The 16,468-nt window shown below is 44.6% G+C and overlaps 2 protein-coding genes across 4 annotated transcripts in view; one reads left to right on the top strand and one right to left on the bottom strand.

The window, feature by feature from the left end:
- Nucleotides 1–1,941, top strand: part of ATG4D (autophagy related 4D cysteine peptidase) — a 16,177-nt gene extending 14,236 nt beyond the window's left edge. For both annotated transcript variants that reach the window (XM_075206820.1, XM_075206819.1), the window contains exons 10-11: nt 555–674; nt 1,088–1,941. In XM_075206820.1, coding sequence (XP_075062921.1) covers nt 555–674; nt 1,088–1,261 — 294 coding nt within the window. In that variant the 3' untranslated portion in view covers nt 1,262–1,941. The remainder of the gene's footprint in view (nt 1–554; nt 675–1,087) is intronic.
- KRI1 (KRI1 homolog) lies at nt 1,886–16,468 on the bottom strand. 2 transcript variants are annotated; one of them, XM_075206816.1, is made up of 19 exons: nt 16,351–16,468; nt 14,973–15,049; nt 14,775–14,880; nt 14,473–14,563; nt 14,304–14,358; nt 13,910–13,959; nt 12,576–12,669; nt 11,998–12,075; nt 8,870–8,985; nt 8,136–8,262; nt 7,504–7,599; nt 7,245–7,415; nt 7,061–7,136; nt 6,831–6,943; nt 6,516–6,666; nt 4,338–4,468; nt 4,057–4,121; nt 3,311–3,421; nt 1,886–2,542 (listed from the first exon to the last, which is right to left on the bottom strand). In XM_075206816.1, the coding sequence occupies exons 1-19, from the start codon at nt 16,424–16,426 to the stop codon at nt 2,005–2,007; spliced, it is 2,322 nt and encodes a 773-aa protein (XP_075062917.1). In that variant the 5' UTR covers nt 16,427–16,468; the 3' UTR covers nt 1,886–2,004. The 2 variants fall into 2 exon arrangements, with proteins under 2 accessions (XP_075062917.1, XP_075062918.1); XM_075206817.1 differs by having other exon boundaries at nt 3,311–3,406.

The raw sequence follows: 16,468 nt of genomic DNA, 5'->3' as shown, positions 1-16,468 counted from the left end.
CTGGGTATTAGGAGGAGGAGAGAGGTCTGTGTCCTGATCTCTGGGTATTAGGAGGAGGAGAGAGGTCTGTGTCTCGATATTAGGAGGAGAGAGGTCTGTGTCCTGATCTCTGGGTATTAGGAGGAGGAGAGAGGTCTGTGTCCTGATCTCTGTGTATTAGGAGGAGGGGGGAGAGGTCTGTGTCCTGATCTCTGTGTATTAGGAGGAGGGGAGAGAGGTCTGTGTCCTGATCTCTGGGTATTAGGAGGAGGAGAGAGGTCTGTGTCCTGATCTCTGGGTATTAGGAGGAGGAGAGAGGTCTGTATCCTGATCTCTGGGTATTAGGAGGAGGAGAGAGGTCTGTGTCCTGATCTCTGGGTATTAGGAGGAGGAGAGAGGTCTGTGTCCTGATCTCTGGGTATTAAGAGGAGGGGAGAGAGGTCTGTGTATTAGGAGGAGGGGAGAGAGGTCTGTGTATTAGGAGGAGGGGAGAGAGGTCTCTGTCCCGATGTCTCCTAGTGGAGTAGAGCGCCTTTCTAACAGTTGTGCTTTGTGTCTTTTCTTACTATCTGCAGACTTTTCATTGCAAATTCCCACGGAAATTGCCCATCATGAAGATGGACCCTAGCTGTACATTTGCTTTTTACGCTAAAAATCGGGATCATTTTGGAACACTTTGCGATCTGCTAGTAAAGGTACAACATATGGCTTCTATCACCCATTTGTTTGACCTACATATGTTTGAGATATACATGTACAGTGTTGTACTATAGAGAAGTGTTGTCACAGAAGCGGCCATGTTTATCACTGCTAGAGGGATAGTAGATCTAGGAGCCAAGGGAGGACTCTAGGTTGGATTGTGACATTACAGTATAAAGATATCCGGTTTTCCTCAGAAAAACTATATTGTACATTATATGTATTGTATCTACTTTTAGTGCTAGCTTTTTGGTTTCTGTTCTTGGTAGACTGGCAGCTCCCGAAGCCCTTATCTCTCTTCAGTTCCAAAAATTCACTGCAACGTTTATCGATATAATTTTGAATATTAAGTAAGTGTCTGGTTGCTACTGTGAATTTCTAACTAATCTTAATCTCTTTCGTCCTGTAGGTGTTGAGCTCTCAGTCAGGGGAGGAGAAGTACCCAGTGTTTAGTATCTCAGATGGCCATGCTCAGGAATTCTTCAAGGCAGATGGACTGGCACTCTCCTCTAGTGCCCTTGCCCGCAGTAAGAGGGGGACAATGGCTAAGAGACCCAGCTCAGACGAGTTTGAGTTTCTATAACTGGGGGGAGATGGTGGATTTCCCCCAGTGTGGTACTCCCACCACTTTAATGACCTGCTGTTTAGGAGATAGGCGAATCAGTCCTTCATAGGAGAAGTTACGCTGATGTCCCAACCTTGCTGTCCTACTGAGCTTTTTACTTAAGGCACTTGCTGGACTAAAGAGTCATGGCTGTGTGCGTCTGTCACCTTTAACCTTCTGGCCACGGCTATAGGCCGGAGAACAAAAGAAAGTCTTGTGACATTTTTAAATCTTCAGAGACTATGATCTCTGAGACAACTAGGCAGCTTAAGACCCCATTGACAATGGGCTCTCCCTTTGCTCTGTACAATATATATGGTCTGTGTGCACTGATGGCCCTCCCACTTCTTTTAAAATGACGCTGGTAAAATTAAACGTGGCTCAGACTTTATTGCCAGTTTGCTCACTGGAGTAGAGAAAAGCCACGTTCCCGTGAGATCTTGTGGAACATTTATATACTGCTAGCTCTAGTTTATTTTAAAGAAAGTGCGGTATTCTCAGGATTGAACTGCTGCAGATGATCTACAGGTAATACACTGTATACATGTGAGTGTGTCTTCATGTATGTTTTAAACTGGAACAAAAACAAACATTAAATCTGTATATTGTGAAAAACATGCTTTATTTATGTAGAGAAATAAAGCTTTTTTTTTATTGGGCTTATTTATTGTGAAAGTCCCTTTTATTGGATTGTAGTCCTCACTACACGAATTGGTGAATGCTCATGTAGATTTCGCCTTATTTTTCTTCTTGGCCTGTTCCTCTTTTTTCCGTCTCTCCCGTCCAAGTTGCCTATACCGCAACCTCTTGGGGTTCAAGCCATAGGCCCACAACCTCTGCCCACTAAACTCTCGCCCGCCCAGTCGCAGTTTGGTACCCAGCAAGCGACCACCCTTTCGTTTTAGTTTCTTCTTCTCGACTTTCAAACACAAGTCCGTAACCATGGCCTCTGTAGTCGGGACCGCCGTTGTGTCTTTTTCCATCCTTGGTACGTTATTGGCAGTTAGCTTGTCCTGCCCATCGGCCACTTTAGAGAGCGCCTTCTTTACAGCTGGCAGTTGATCTACAATTGCAGCCTTCACTTGGAGCGGAGGCTCGGCAGCTGGAGAAAGTTTGTGGTCCGGTTCCACCTGCGTTTCTGGTTCCGGTGCAACAGATTCTGGAGCCAAGTTACTGTTCTCTGTTTGGTTCTTTAATCTGTCCCTTCGTTTCTTTCCTACTTTAGACATGGATGAGGTGGAAGTCTCGGGGTTGTCATCACTGAGGAAAGAATCAAACAATTATACTAAACACATGTACAAATGACACAACGGGCACAGGATACCCCCATAAATAAGCCCGGCCAACTGATGGACACAGGAGAAGGAGTTACGCAACCAATGCCTTTATTAATCAGTTTAATACCTTTATGTATTATTTAGTTGTTACACAGTGCAGCTCGGAGGCAGAGGATTTTGGCACACATGCTATATAGTAACGATTAATCTTTAACATGCACACGTGCCCTAGCTCTGTCCCACCACAACCCCCTCCTCTGGGCACACCCCTGGTGGACAGCCACTGAAAACAGTCAAGAGCCCACATTGAAATTGATAAATTGCCCAGTCTTGTCCTGCTCTACAACACTTTTATTCCGCTGGTCAGTTGCTGGCACAGGGTGGGAGACGAGCTTTCATCACCCACTTAGTGTCACTGCACCACGTAAAAGTGTCCAAACACCTAACAGAACCACATCAGCGGTGCCTGCTGTTCCTGTATGACCATTGTGCCATGTAGGTGGCTCTTCTGTCCCCAACTGCACAGAGTAACATTTTTTGGTCTCTCCGGAGAATGCAGATGGGGTTTGGCAGAAAGGCCTCATATAGCGCTCTAAGCTGTGCCAGCACTAACAGAATTGTAGCTCTTCCAAATACAGAAGTGGTCTAACCTAGCTAAACCCCACAAACCATAACGACTAAACAAGTACGGTAACAACTCAATCTATCACACCACCGTTATCAGAGATACTCTTGTGTACAAGGAGCTCACCTCTGGGACAAAGACTTCAAGATATGCTGTTTCTTCCATGAATTCTGTCCTTTCTGGGTGTAGATGGTTTGATCGAAAAGCTCCTCTTTTTCAGACCTGTAACAGCCAATCCTGACACATCACTATCAGACACAAGCAGTCTGTCCCAGTACAGGCTAAACAGGCTCTAACTCGGTCTTTTAGTTTCTTTTTCTTTGGCAGCAATGTATTCACCTAGATTCTATAACTGTATATACACAAGTGTTATTGCACTCCATTGCTGTATGTTAACCCCTTCCATGCACTTTTGGTCCTTTTAGGTAAATAAAACAAGTTAAGTGGGAAGGGGGGTAATGATTACTCAAGCAAAATGTTGCTTGAGTGCTGCAGGACATAATAGTTAATTATTTTGCCGAGCCCATCGTTCAGTAGAGTTGCTGTTGTTTGTCTTCTTTCCCCATGATCCCTCTACCACCTTACAGAGTTATTTTAATAGATTTATTTAGACATTGTATTCCTCTTACAATAAAATAGGCATGGACTTGTCTACCCTGTCATATTTTTATTCTTTAGCACAACTCCCTGTTTGCTCATAGTTTTACTATACCTCTGTCATATTAGCATATAAATGTTGGATGCTGGCACAATAGAAGGCTGCTGTCTGTACTGATTGCTCAATGCTCAGGCTTAAATCTACCATGACCGCTGCTAAGTTACATTCGCCATTCTCAGCTCTGAGCACGACTTGCACCAGTACCCGGACTCACCTGTACATACAAGTCTTCCTTAGGGAGCACCACCTGTTCAAGTCCTTATCATCTGCTTTCAAGATCTACGGCAAAAGAGGAAACTCTTCAGTTATATCATAGCGTTTAAAGTTGTCATGGGGACATAACGTGTGTGCACCACCACCAGAAGAGGTGTAGCCATCCCATGTAACACATTTCATCTCCCTCACCTCTGCAGTAATACACCCCTCTCTATCACAAGATTAACTTACAATCTATAACAGGCAGATCATAGACCTACATCAGTTACACATCCATACCTCTTCTGTGGCCAGTCCAAAGTCACAGGGAACCACCTGACGGTACTTGAATCGACATGGCAGATCATCCACTATGTCCTCATAGTCCAACTTGTAATACTCCTCCACATATTCCTGGAATGTATTATCATCTGCAGGAGACATGAGGCTTAGTATTCAGTCATCAGAGTCATCCACGAGACATGGCATTTGGCATCTCCGTAGGAAAGATCGTTTAGAGAACAACAAAACACAAAAAGTGACTTTTCACCAAACAAAATGTGCAATTCACATCCACTGCAGTCCTGTCTACAGGTGGAGCGAGTTTCATTATTCCTCCCCCCTTCACCACAGACAGCAAATCCATATTCCACAGCTTGTATGTATGCCTCAGAGGAGGGCGATTCAGTGACAAAACGGAAAGAATAGAATGTCAGTATTGCCTTGGTTTGTCTCCAATCTAGGATAAGTATATCTGTTACCTATGAGGCAGCAAGCCTATCACAGAAATTAAGAGTGATGCAAGATGCTTTAATCTCCAAGCACCTTTTTGCGACATGCAGGACACATAAAGTGAAGCAGTCGCTCACACTCACCAGATATGGCCAGATTTCTTACCTAAACCGATATGAATTACAAGCATACCGCATTTCAAAACTTATTTTATAAAAGCAAGAAATACCTTTTAGCTACTGCCCAATGTTGTATGTTCATATTGAAAGTGGTTACCCACCACAAGTTGAGTAGGGTATCGGGTAGTACAGTCCTGCATACGTTTACTACAAAACATTCTTCTATATCATCAGCTATTTATATAGCGCCACTAATTCCGCAGCGCTGTACAGAGAACTCACTCACATCAATCCCTGCCCCACTGGGGCTTACAGTCTAAATTCCCTAACATACAGACACGGACAGACAGATCGTTATAGCTTTCCTTTTACACCTCAATACAACAGTTGTGGTAGATCATGGTATTATTATTATTATCCTTTATATAGAGCTTACATATTACGCTTTAGAGACCATTCATTCACGTCAGTCACTGCCTCAGTGGCGCTCACAATCTATGTTTCTAATCATTATATAATCTATTTAGTCAGCAGTCAATTAACCTACCAGTATGTTTTGGGGAGGTGGGAGGAAACCCGAGCACCCGGCGGAAACCCAACGCAAACACAGGGAGAAGATACAAACTCCACACCGACAGAGCCCTGGTTGGAATCAAACTCATGGCCCCAGAGTCAGCAATGCTAACCACTGTGCTAAAACCTCACTTCCCAAAAACTCCTTATACCATTGTATTATCCTGTAAACTTAATGAAGGAAATTCCCTCTTGCTGCCTAAATGCACTACCCAATAGACTGAAGGACTTTCATAATCATAATCACTTTTTCGTTTTGTACAAAGATTTATGTATTCTTTACTGGTGGTTGAAATATGTATCTTATCGTAACTGCATTATTGCAGAAGAAATTGGCAAAATATATCACTATTTCCCACCATTACAATCACACTCCCAAAAATCTATGCAAAAATAAATCTGCTAATGTTTTTAACTATATGAATACTAAGTGTTTGTTACTCCAGGTCTGATGCAGTAATAAAGCATGGACAAGTGACCTACTTCCAGTACAATCTGAATCTAATAGGAGTCAACATGTTATATCTCTGGCATTTATAGATCCAGTGTAACCTGGATCTAAGTTTTGAATCTTTTTCTAGTACTTCCAATGAACAGCACAATCAAGTAATTTAATTTTCCTGTAACAAGGTCCATCAATCTAAACATTAATTTAAAGCAGTGTCATTTAGGGAAAGAAAGAAAGTCCTTTAACCATTAAACATTCCTCTAAGGTGGGCTTGTTCTAAGTCAGTGTTGGCTAACCTGTGACACTCCAGGTGTTGTGAAACTACAAGTCCCAGCATGCTTTGCCAATACATAGCAGCTTATTGCTGGAAGGGTATGCTGGGACTTGTAGTTTCACAACACCTGGAGTGTCACAGGTTAGCCAACACGGTTCTAAGTCTTACCCTGTAAAATTGCTCTTGCATGTCCCCAGTAGTAGTAAGTAGGTGACCCATGAGTCTCAGACTGTTGTGGACCCGCATATCCCAGCCTGAGGCATGGGTTGACTAGTCCTGCTGATCAGAAGTTTGGACCCAGTCTCCAGCGTGACACGATCGTTCCTACTGACCTGGGTTAAAAAGGGGCTTCTTTCTGCTCACAGCCTCTGCAAATTTAGATTTCCTCCTCTTCTTAGCGCTCTTCTCTTGCTCTAGTCGCAGCCTCTTCTTTCCCTTACGCGATGGGCCAGGAGGTGCCTGGGGGTCATATTCTGCATCCATCTGAGAGGAAGAGAGGAATTATTTTGGCAGGTTCCCATGTAATTTCTGGCAACTACAACTAGCTCCGCCACGGGCCACAATGAGATAAATATATGAGCTGCCATTGCAGGTAATCACACAGGCCCCGCACGGAAACACCAGGAGAGGAGAGAAAGCTATTTTACCACAAAGTTTGGGTCATCGCAGTGAGGCTGGTAATGCCCGTCTTCTCCCCCCTCCTTATCCTCAGGCTCGCCCTCCTCTTCAGCTCCAGTCCAGGTGTCCCAGTTCCACTCCTCTGTGAGACACAAGTGGTATACATCGGAGTGTGACGTGAACAGTGTGTAGCCGTAGAGGTGCACAGTGTAAGCAGACTGCGAGGTAGTTGAGGGAATATAGGAAATAGCTGACTCACCTTCCAGTTCATCTTCATCCTCAAACTGCGGCTTCTGATCGTCTTCTATCCCATAATAATCATCACCAAAGCATTTCTGTCACAGAGAAGGGTCGCTGGTTAACCATGTAATATGCAAATCTCTCTCTTCGCAGCAGCCGCCTGTACCCATTGAACCAGCCATAAGTATCTGGCAGACATTTACCTGCATAATTTGATCATGTTTCTCCGGGTCAAAATCTTCCATCAGATCCTCCTCAGTCACGCCCAGGTGCTGCTCTCCCGTCAGCTTGTGCAGCTTCTGCAGCTTTTCCTGCAGCTCTCTCCGCTTCAGGTTCTTCAGCTGCTTCATCTCCTCCTGCTTCCTCTCTTTCTCCTGCGGACAGAATAAGTTGGCTGCTTCAGCTCTGCCACCTAACACCCCATCCATGCCGCTCTGATAGAAACCAGTGTCTGGTTCTCACCTTAGTTTTCCTCTCCTTGATCTCTTCTCGCTTCCTCTTCCTTCGATCATCCTTTCTTCTCACCGAATGAGCAATGGTTCTGGGAAAGGTCTTGATCTGGGAATGGATACACAAGGTACATGACAATTAGCCATACTGCATTAAAAGTGCACACCCATACACAATGCACACAGCTTGGGGAGAGGGAAGGTATAGGTGGAATTCCTCGAATTAGGTACGGATGACCAATAGAGTCCACTAACCAGCTTGCCCAATATTTCAATTCCTTAATTAGCGCTTTGTCTTATACCCCTTTCTCTATATTAGTACTTCTTACTAGAGAGGCCCAGAGCACTGCCAATTAATTGCTGCTCATGCTACTGGGCAGATCCTTTCTAGTGAAACGGATGGAAGTTTGAAGGTTTTGTTAAAAAGATTTTAGCAGCATCTGTGTAATTAAAAACTTTCCATCCCATGGGTGACAGGACCTTCTTAAATGCTTCCATGCTGCAGACAGTGATTGAGGGGGACAAGCCCTTATCGTACCCTGGAGCACGCACACAGAACATGGTAGAGATGATCATACATGACACACACATAGGCACCTGTAAGAGTCACACACACGTATGCAGGGCAGTGACAGATATACATACCAAATCGGCATTCGGTTCCTCAAATCTAAAATTGTATTTTCTCTCAAAATCTTCCTGTTTCTTCAAGAAAAGCTCCCCCTCGTTCTCCGAATCAGAGACTTGTGGTGCTTCCTCCAACGCTGGAGGGCTGATGGAAACAAAGAACATTATTTCTCTATGTAATGTTACACAAATCAACTCTGTACTAACACAGGAGACAAAGGCTTTATTGTCCTATGCCCAAATGCACGTCCTACAGTATGTTCAGGCTGGCTGCAAGCACGAAATACATTATGGTTTCTTATGCAGGACATTCCTAAAGACAATCTATTTAAAAAAGCTTCATTTACACAAGGTATAAATTGTCATTAGTCAAATGGCATAAATAACTCCTCATGAATACAAATTATTTAAAAAAAATTAAAAGCATTATTGAAGTACAAGACGCATGTTTTATTACGGTTTAGAATGAACACCCTTTCGCCACAATAAGCAGAGCCCAGCGGCTAAGGAGAGACTGGTACCCGCCACTGCCTGCTGTCCCAGGATGCCCCAGGGAGTATCCAGTCTGCAGTGTGACTATGAATGGCTGCCGATGAAGGTTAATGTGGCTTGTCCCACAGACCTACCTGCAGTTTATAGTCACACTTCAGCTTGAAAGCCCTGGAGCATCACAGGTAAGTTTCTTTCGATTGCTTGGATTTTTAGGATTGGTTTATAAAGATCAGTATGATTACGGATACGGAGCATCTCACCATTCCTCATCATCACCAGACTCCTCTTCCACGTACTCTTTGTTCAGTATGTAATTTCTCAGGAACTTCTCTCCTTCATCCAGAGCGGGGTCAGTCCAGTATTCTTTCAGATAACTCTGTACAGACAGAACACTGTGATCACTGCTACACCCGGCATCATTGCTGTAGTCACTGTACTGTACAACCCAGGCACACACTGTACAGCACAATGGCACTGCGATCACTGCTACACCCGGCATCATTGCTGTAGTCACTGTACTGTACAACCCAGGCACGCGCTGTACAGAGCAATGACACTGATCACTGCTACGCCCGCATCATTGCTGTAGTCACTGTACTGTACAACCCAGGCACACACTGTACAGCACAATGGCACTGCGATCACTGCTACACTCGGCATCATTGCTGTAGTCACTGTACTGTACAACCCAGGCACACACTGTACAGAGCAATGACACTGTGATCACTGCTACACCCGGCATCATTGCTGTAGTCACTGTACTCTGCACAACCCAGGCACGCGCTGTACAGAGCAATGACACTGCGATCACTGCTACACCCGACATCACTGCTGTAGTCACTGTACTCTGCATAACCCAGGCACGCACTGTACAGCACAATGACACTGCGATCACTGCTACACCCAGCATCATTGCTGTAGTCACTGTACTGTACAACCCAGGCACACACTGTACAGAGCAATGACACTGCAATCACTGCTACACCCGGCATCACTGCTGTAGTCACTGTACTCTGCACAACCCAGGCACACACTGTACAGCACAATGACACTGCGATCACTGCTACACCCGGCATCATTGCTGTAGTCACTGTACTCTGCACAACCCAGGCACACACTGTACAGAGCAATGATACTGCGATCACTGCTACACCCGGCATCATTGCTGTAGTCACTGTACTGTACAACCCAGGCACACACTGTACAGCACAATGGCACTGCGATCACTGCTACACCCGGCATCATTGCTGTAGTCACTGTACTGTACAACCCAGGCACACACTGTACAGCACAATGACACTGTGATCACTGCTACACCCGGCATAATTGCTGTAGTCACTGTACTGTACAACCCAGGCACACACTGTACAGCACAATGGCACTGCGATCACTGCTACACCCGGCATCATTGCCGTAGTCACTGTGATCTGCACAACCCAGGCACACACTGTACAGCACAATGGCACTGCGATCACTGCTACACCCAGCATCATTGCTGTAGTCACTGTACTGTACAACCCAGGCACACACTGTACAGAGCAATGACACTGCAATCACTGCTACACCCGGCATCCCTGCTGTAGTCACTGTACTGTACAACCCAGGCACACACTGTACAGCACAATGACACTGCGATCACTGCTACACCCAGCATCATTGCTGTAGTCACTGTACTGTACAACCCAGGCACACACTGTACAGAGCAATGACACTGCAATCACTGCTACACCCGGCATCACTGCTGTAGTCACTGTACTCTGCACAACCCAGGCACACACTGTACAGCACAATGACACTGCGATCACTGCTACACCCGGCATCATTGCTGTAGTCACTGTACTCTGCACAACCCAGGCACACACTGTACAGAGCAATGATACTGCGATCACTGCTACACCCGGCATCATTGCTGTAGTCACTGTACTGTACAACCCAGGCACACACTGTACAGCACAATGGCACTGCGATCACTGCTACACCCGGCATCATTGCTGTAGTCACTGTACTCTGCACAACCCAGGCACACACTGTACAGCACAATGACACTGCGATCACTGCTACACCTGGCATCATTGCTGTAGTCACTGTACTGTACAACCCAGGCACACACTGTACAGCACAATGGCACTGCGATCACTGCTACACCCGGCATCATTGCTGTAGTCACTGTACTCTGCACAACCCAGGCACGCGCTGTACAGCACAATGACACTGAGATCACTGCTACACCCGGCATCATTGCTGTAGTCACTGTACTCTGCACAACCCAGGCACACACTGTACAGCACAATGGCACTGCGATCACTGCTGTAGTCACTGTACTCTGCACAACCCAGGCACACACTGTACAGCACAATGACACTGCGATCACTGCTACACCCGGCATCATTGCTGTAGTCACTGTACTCTGCACAACCCAGGCACACACTGTACAGCACAATGGCACTGCGATCACTGCTACACCCGGCATCACTGCTGTAGTCACTGTACTATACAACCCAGGCACACACTGTACAGAGCAATGGCACTGCGATCACTGCTACACCCGGCATCACTGCTGTAGTCACTGTACTCTGCACAACCCAGGCACACACTGTACAGAGCAATGGCACTGCGATCACTGCTACACCCGGCATCACTGCTGTAGTCACTGTACTCTGCACAACCCAGGCACACACTGTACAGCACAATGGCACTGTGATCACTGCTACACCCGGCATCATTGCCGTAGTCACTGTGATCTGCACAACCCAGGCACACACTGTACAGCACAATGGCACTGCGATCACTGCTACACCCGGCATCATTGCTGTAGTCACTGTGATCTGCACAACCCAGGCACACACTGTACAGAGCATTGACACTGCAGCACAAGCACCAAATCATAGAGGATCCAGGAGACAGACTTACTCCATGTACATTACACATCCAATTAGTATATTGATGCGTTATTCTTTACTACGGAGTGTTAGTGCTATTGTGCGTTATATGTAACAGATTAACGCACCACCCCAATCTGGGGAGGTCTGCAGACCTGGCCACGGACACCAGGGTTTATGCTGCGGTGGCCTCTGTAATGTTCCATCTCACAGATACTTTGTGGCCTTTGCCATTCCCTGTGAGTTGGCAGACGGAGAAGACCGTGGTACTTAAGCAATCGTAGGGTAAACAAGCATGAAACATACAGGTACCATCCCGACTGCGCTCCGCACAATTAGTTACAATCTCATAGAAGTCTGTCTGTCTCCTGCAAATTTTATTCCTAACGTGCAGTATTATTGTGCTTTTAGTTGCGATTACTTTAAACCATTGTAGCCCCGATTAATTTGTTTCCTATCATACAATACATTTACTTGCACTTTTTATTTCTTGTGCTACAAATACCCACCATTTCCTTCACATCATCTTTTTCGTCTACGTCCTTCTGGCCTTTGAGCCATGAAATGTAGTCATCCTCTTCCTTATCCTGCAGGAAAATCATGTAACATGTTACACACTTGTATAGGTAGTCATAATCCAGAGCCACAGTGAGTACATTGCTTTCAGGGAACACTGGCGCCCCCTAGTGATTGTGTGTAAGGAAACCTTGCTGAGAATAGTTTAATGAAAGCGATAATAAGACAGAGGTCCAGCTGATTAAAGATTGCAAATAAATAAATAAACGTTTCATGGCCAAGTGCATCTTGGATAATACATCCAATTAAGTGGTATCACAAGGAGCCTGATGTCCTGAGATTGAAGCCTGCTACTCAGAAAGAACATATAGGGGTAAATGTATTATAGTTCGGTTTTGTCAACTCGCGGGAGTTCGGCGAGTTTGCCTTTACAAGCCAGCGCCGCTTTAAATTTTAGCTGTCAACTCGCCGAACTCCCGCGAGTTGATAAAACCGGACCATAATACATTTACCCCATAAAGTACTAAATAACTGGATAAAAATGAAATATACATTGTATATTGTTACCCACTTGCTCTTTCTTGGTTTTCGAGCGTTTTGTTAATAGATTTGATGTAGTTTCATCATCTTCATCATTGTCACTGTCTGCAACAAACTTGGAAAGACTGCAAATGCAAAACATACACAATTACACTAGTGTTATACATGTGTGTAGTTCCATAACGTATAATAATTATGTACAAAAATGTTCCTAACATCACTCTGTGATGGAGGTGGGAGGGACAGGCGCCATGTCACACAGCTCCCTCCTGTCTGTGTCACCCTGTGGTGGGAGGGACAGACTCCACGTCACATAGCTCCATCCTGTCTGTCACCCTGTGGTGGGAGGGACAGACTCCACGTCACATAGCTCCCTCCTGTCTGTGTCACCCTGTGGTGGGAGGGACAGACTCCATGTCAATGTCACCATGTGGTGGGAGGGACAGACTCCATGTCACATAGCTCCCTCCTGTCTGTGTCACCCTGTGGTGGGAGGGACAGACTCCATGTCACATAGCTCCCTCCTGTCTGTGTCACCCTGTGGTGGGAGGGACAGACGTGTCAACCTGTGGTGGGAGGGACACATGCTACAAACATACCAGACAGATAACAAGAAAAGTGCCTTGGCATCAAAAGATAGAAAGTCTTTTCTCTGAACTAGAAGAGGAAGAGGGTTTGCTTAATGTAAATGAAAAAGGACAGTCATAGAGCCACACATCATAGATAGTAAGCTCATTTGGGCAGAGCCATCTTTACTTTCTGTTTTATGTAGTTATACATAATGGGCCAGATTCATTCAAGAATTTTAAGTTTTCTTACTTAAGTTTTCTGGTCAAATCATGTTTTTTCATGTAGCACACAAATACTTGATAGCTTATTTGTACACTAAAATATAAAGTTGATATTTGTGTGCTACATTGAAAAAACAGCCAGTATTTAACTTATATGAAAAATAATAAACTAATTTACACCCCTTGCATTGTAACATGGTTTTGACCAGAAAGCTTAAATAAGAAAACTTACTCAAATTCTTGCCTAAGTTCTTTATAGTATGATCCCCTCAAGGTACAGCATAATAAGTCACCACTTTATAGATTAAGGATAATAATAAAAATAGTTCCCTCCTCTATTTATCTTCCTGTCGCTGGAGGGAGACCATATTTCTGCCCTAAAAACGACTTTGTCCCACCTCTCTTAACAAACAAAATATAACTTTACAGCAATCATCCACCATATCCTAAGTTACACTTACAAATGGATTTTTTTAATAGCTATTAAAAAAGGGGGAACAAAAAAGAAAGTTAAAAAGTTCCTTATATTAATTCTTATGTAATTTGAATGAATACAACGCAACGTCTTATTCACCTTTCTTGGATCTGTCTCTGTTCCTCTAGATACGTTGGGGATCGAGCTCTCTGTGGAATAGAAAAAGGGGTTAACAGAGGAATCCACTCCCAAAAAAGGGTTTCCTATCTTTATTTTTAAGTGTAGCCGTCATCATGAAGACTACTGGCGCGGTTTGTGGTTCAGGGATGCTTATAGGATGCTAGTTTAGTTTTATTGAGGATCAATCTTAGACAGACTAGAACTTTAAAAGGTACCCGCTGCCAAATCACGGTGGAGGCAGCCATGGTGTTAGCTAAAATAAACTGACGACTATTCCCCTAAGAGATGGTGACACCACGGACACATTCAACCTCCACTGTAATAAAATCACTGTACTTCTATTACGAGATGACAACCCTGCCCTCATCTCTACCTGATCCCGTAGAAACCCTTCTTCTCCATCCGAACTTTCCTCATCCTCGTATTTCCTACAGGAAAAAAAGGAACAATATTGTCATTTGGCCACGTGATTAAGTAACACGTGCGGAATCATTTACGGGCGCGACGATCACTATGATCATGCTGTTGTGCGTTGTACTCACCCTTCCTTCTCCAGGATCACTTTCCGTTCATAGTCTTTCAGATACATAGGCTTCTCCTTGGAGGAATTACTCTGACTGGCCACAGGGGAACCTGAAAAGCAAAAGTGGTATCTGTAGAACCGAGATATGCATGACAATATAGGAATGAGTGTAACTTTGAGGTCATTTATATCACAATATAGGAATGAGTGTAAAAGAGACTTTGAGGTTATTAATATCATACAGCAGATCTGAGGAGTGGGTGAGCTGTGAGGTACTACGTTAGGTTAGTACAGTAATACATCCAAGGTGCCCAGTGGTACCTGTTTCATTGTAAAATGTAACGTCCTCTTGGTATATCCTTGGATCTTTCTTTTTGAGCAGAGAGAGGGTCCGATAAAAGTCTTTGTCCAGCTGTGGATCAATCGCCTAGTGAGACAGTATGTAAACAATCAGAATCTTCATCTCAAACGTGTCACAAAACAGACAGAACAAAGGTAGTGGAAAGGTGGAGAACTCACCAATTCATCTTCACTGCCTGACTCTGAGCTTGAAGAACCACTGTCGTCGTCTTCTTTATCCCCATACCGATCCTTCACTATGAGAGACAGAATTCCCCTAAACATTAGCCACACAACACAAACATTAAAAAAAAAAAAGTTGGCGATATCTTACACAGATACACAATATCCAGATGTTTCCAAGAACAGGAAAGGATACATCATGAATTATTACAGCTGTTCAGTGTGAACGTCCTAGACACAGATGATTACCAAGAGGAATCTAGTACAGACACTGAGAGGAGAACTGCTAAACCTTAAGATGAGGTGAAGGCCGAGAGTGGTTTAGGGCAGATGGAGGTAATTTTTTTTATATATAACCAAAGCTTCATTCACACTTCAATATCCCAGTTATATGAACCCGGGATATTGCTGGTTGACAGAGCCTCCCACCCCAGCAAATTCCCTGGTCGACCAGGTTCACATTGAACCCGGGTCTCCCTGGTAACTTCACAAGAGGAGCTTTGATTGTCTCCTCTTGTGATTTTTTTGTTTTTTTTCGGGGAGACTCGAGTTGCTGAGGTTCGCCCCCGGCAATAACCCAGGATTCTGAGGCAATGTGAACGGGGTATAAGTGTACATTACCTCATCAGTAGCGCAAAGAAATTTAAATATACCCCAATAGGGATGTAGAAAAAAAAACTTTAAGGATTTATTCTGAATCATTAACCAAATACAAACTAATTTGCATATTAAAATAAACAGAACCAAAATTATTAAATCAAATTTAGCAACTACAAGCAAGACATCCCTGTTCTGTATACTAGACAGGAAATTAGGATTCAATGGGACGAATCCTAGGGTAAAGAAAAAATCCTTAACAGATGTTTAACTGAATCCTAATGGAATCCTGAAGTCTCAGTATTTATGATAAAACCCTTGTGTGTGGGGCCTGTAACAGCCATATGGCAGAGATACTTGTGGAAGATCAAGACTAGGCAGGTCAGAGGGTGGAAGGGCATGCTGGTACTTGTAGTTCCACAAGAGCTGGACAGTCACAGGCTCCTAAGCCTAACAGATTAAGCTGTTAAATGGAAAATAACGACCAGTAATCACTACTAGTATATTTATTTGCTGTGCACCAATTATAAACCAATATATGAATTACTACAGACCAATCTGTGGCTCTCCAACTGGTGTGGAACCACAAGTCTCAGCATACCCGTACAGCCTCTGGCTTGCTGGGACTTATAGTTCGACAGCACATGGAGAGCAGCAGCAGGTCCCCACCTCTGCTAGAGATATACTGGTAGGCCTGAGCCTGGGCATGTAGTAATGGGCTCTACCACTAAGGGTTACATGGCAGGGTCCGGCTGGGCACCCGCCGGAGGTGACTTACGCCGCTGCAGCTCCTCCTTCTCCCGGTACCGGTCATACTGCTCGGCGAACTTTCGGTTAATCCTGAGCTCGGCCATGCTGCTCCCGACCAGGAAAGGGTTACACCGCAGGATACGCCC

Source organism: Mixophyes fleayi, chromosome 4 (genome assembly GCF_038048845.1).
Source record: "Mixophyes fleayi isolate aMixFle1 chromosome 4, aMixFle1.hap1, whole genome shotgun sequence".
Taxonomy (NCBI): domain Eukaryota; kingdom Metazoa; phylum Chordata; class Amphibia; order Anura; family Limnodynastidae; genus Mixophyes; species Mixophyes fleayi.
The sequence above is the reverse complement of the archived record's forward strand: the minus strand, read 5'-3'. Positions and strand labels throughout refer to the sequence as shown.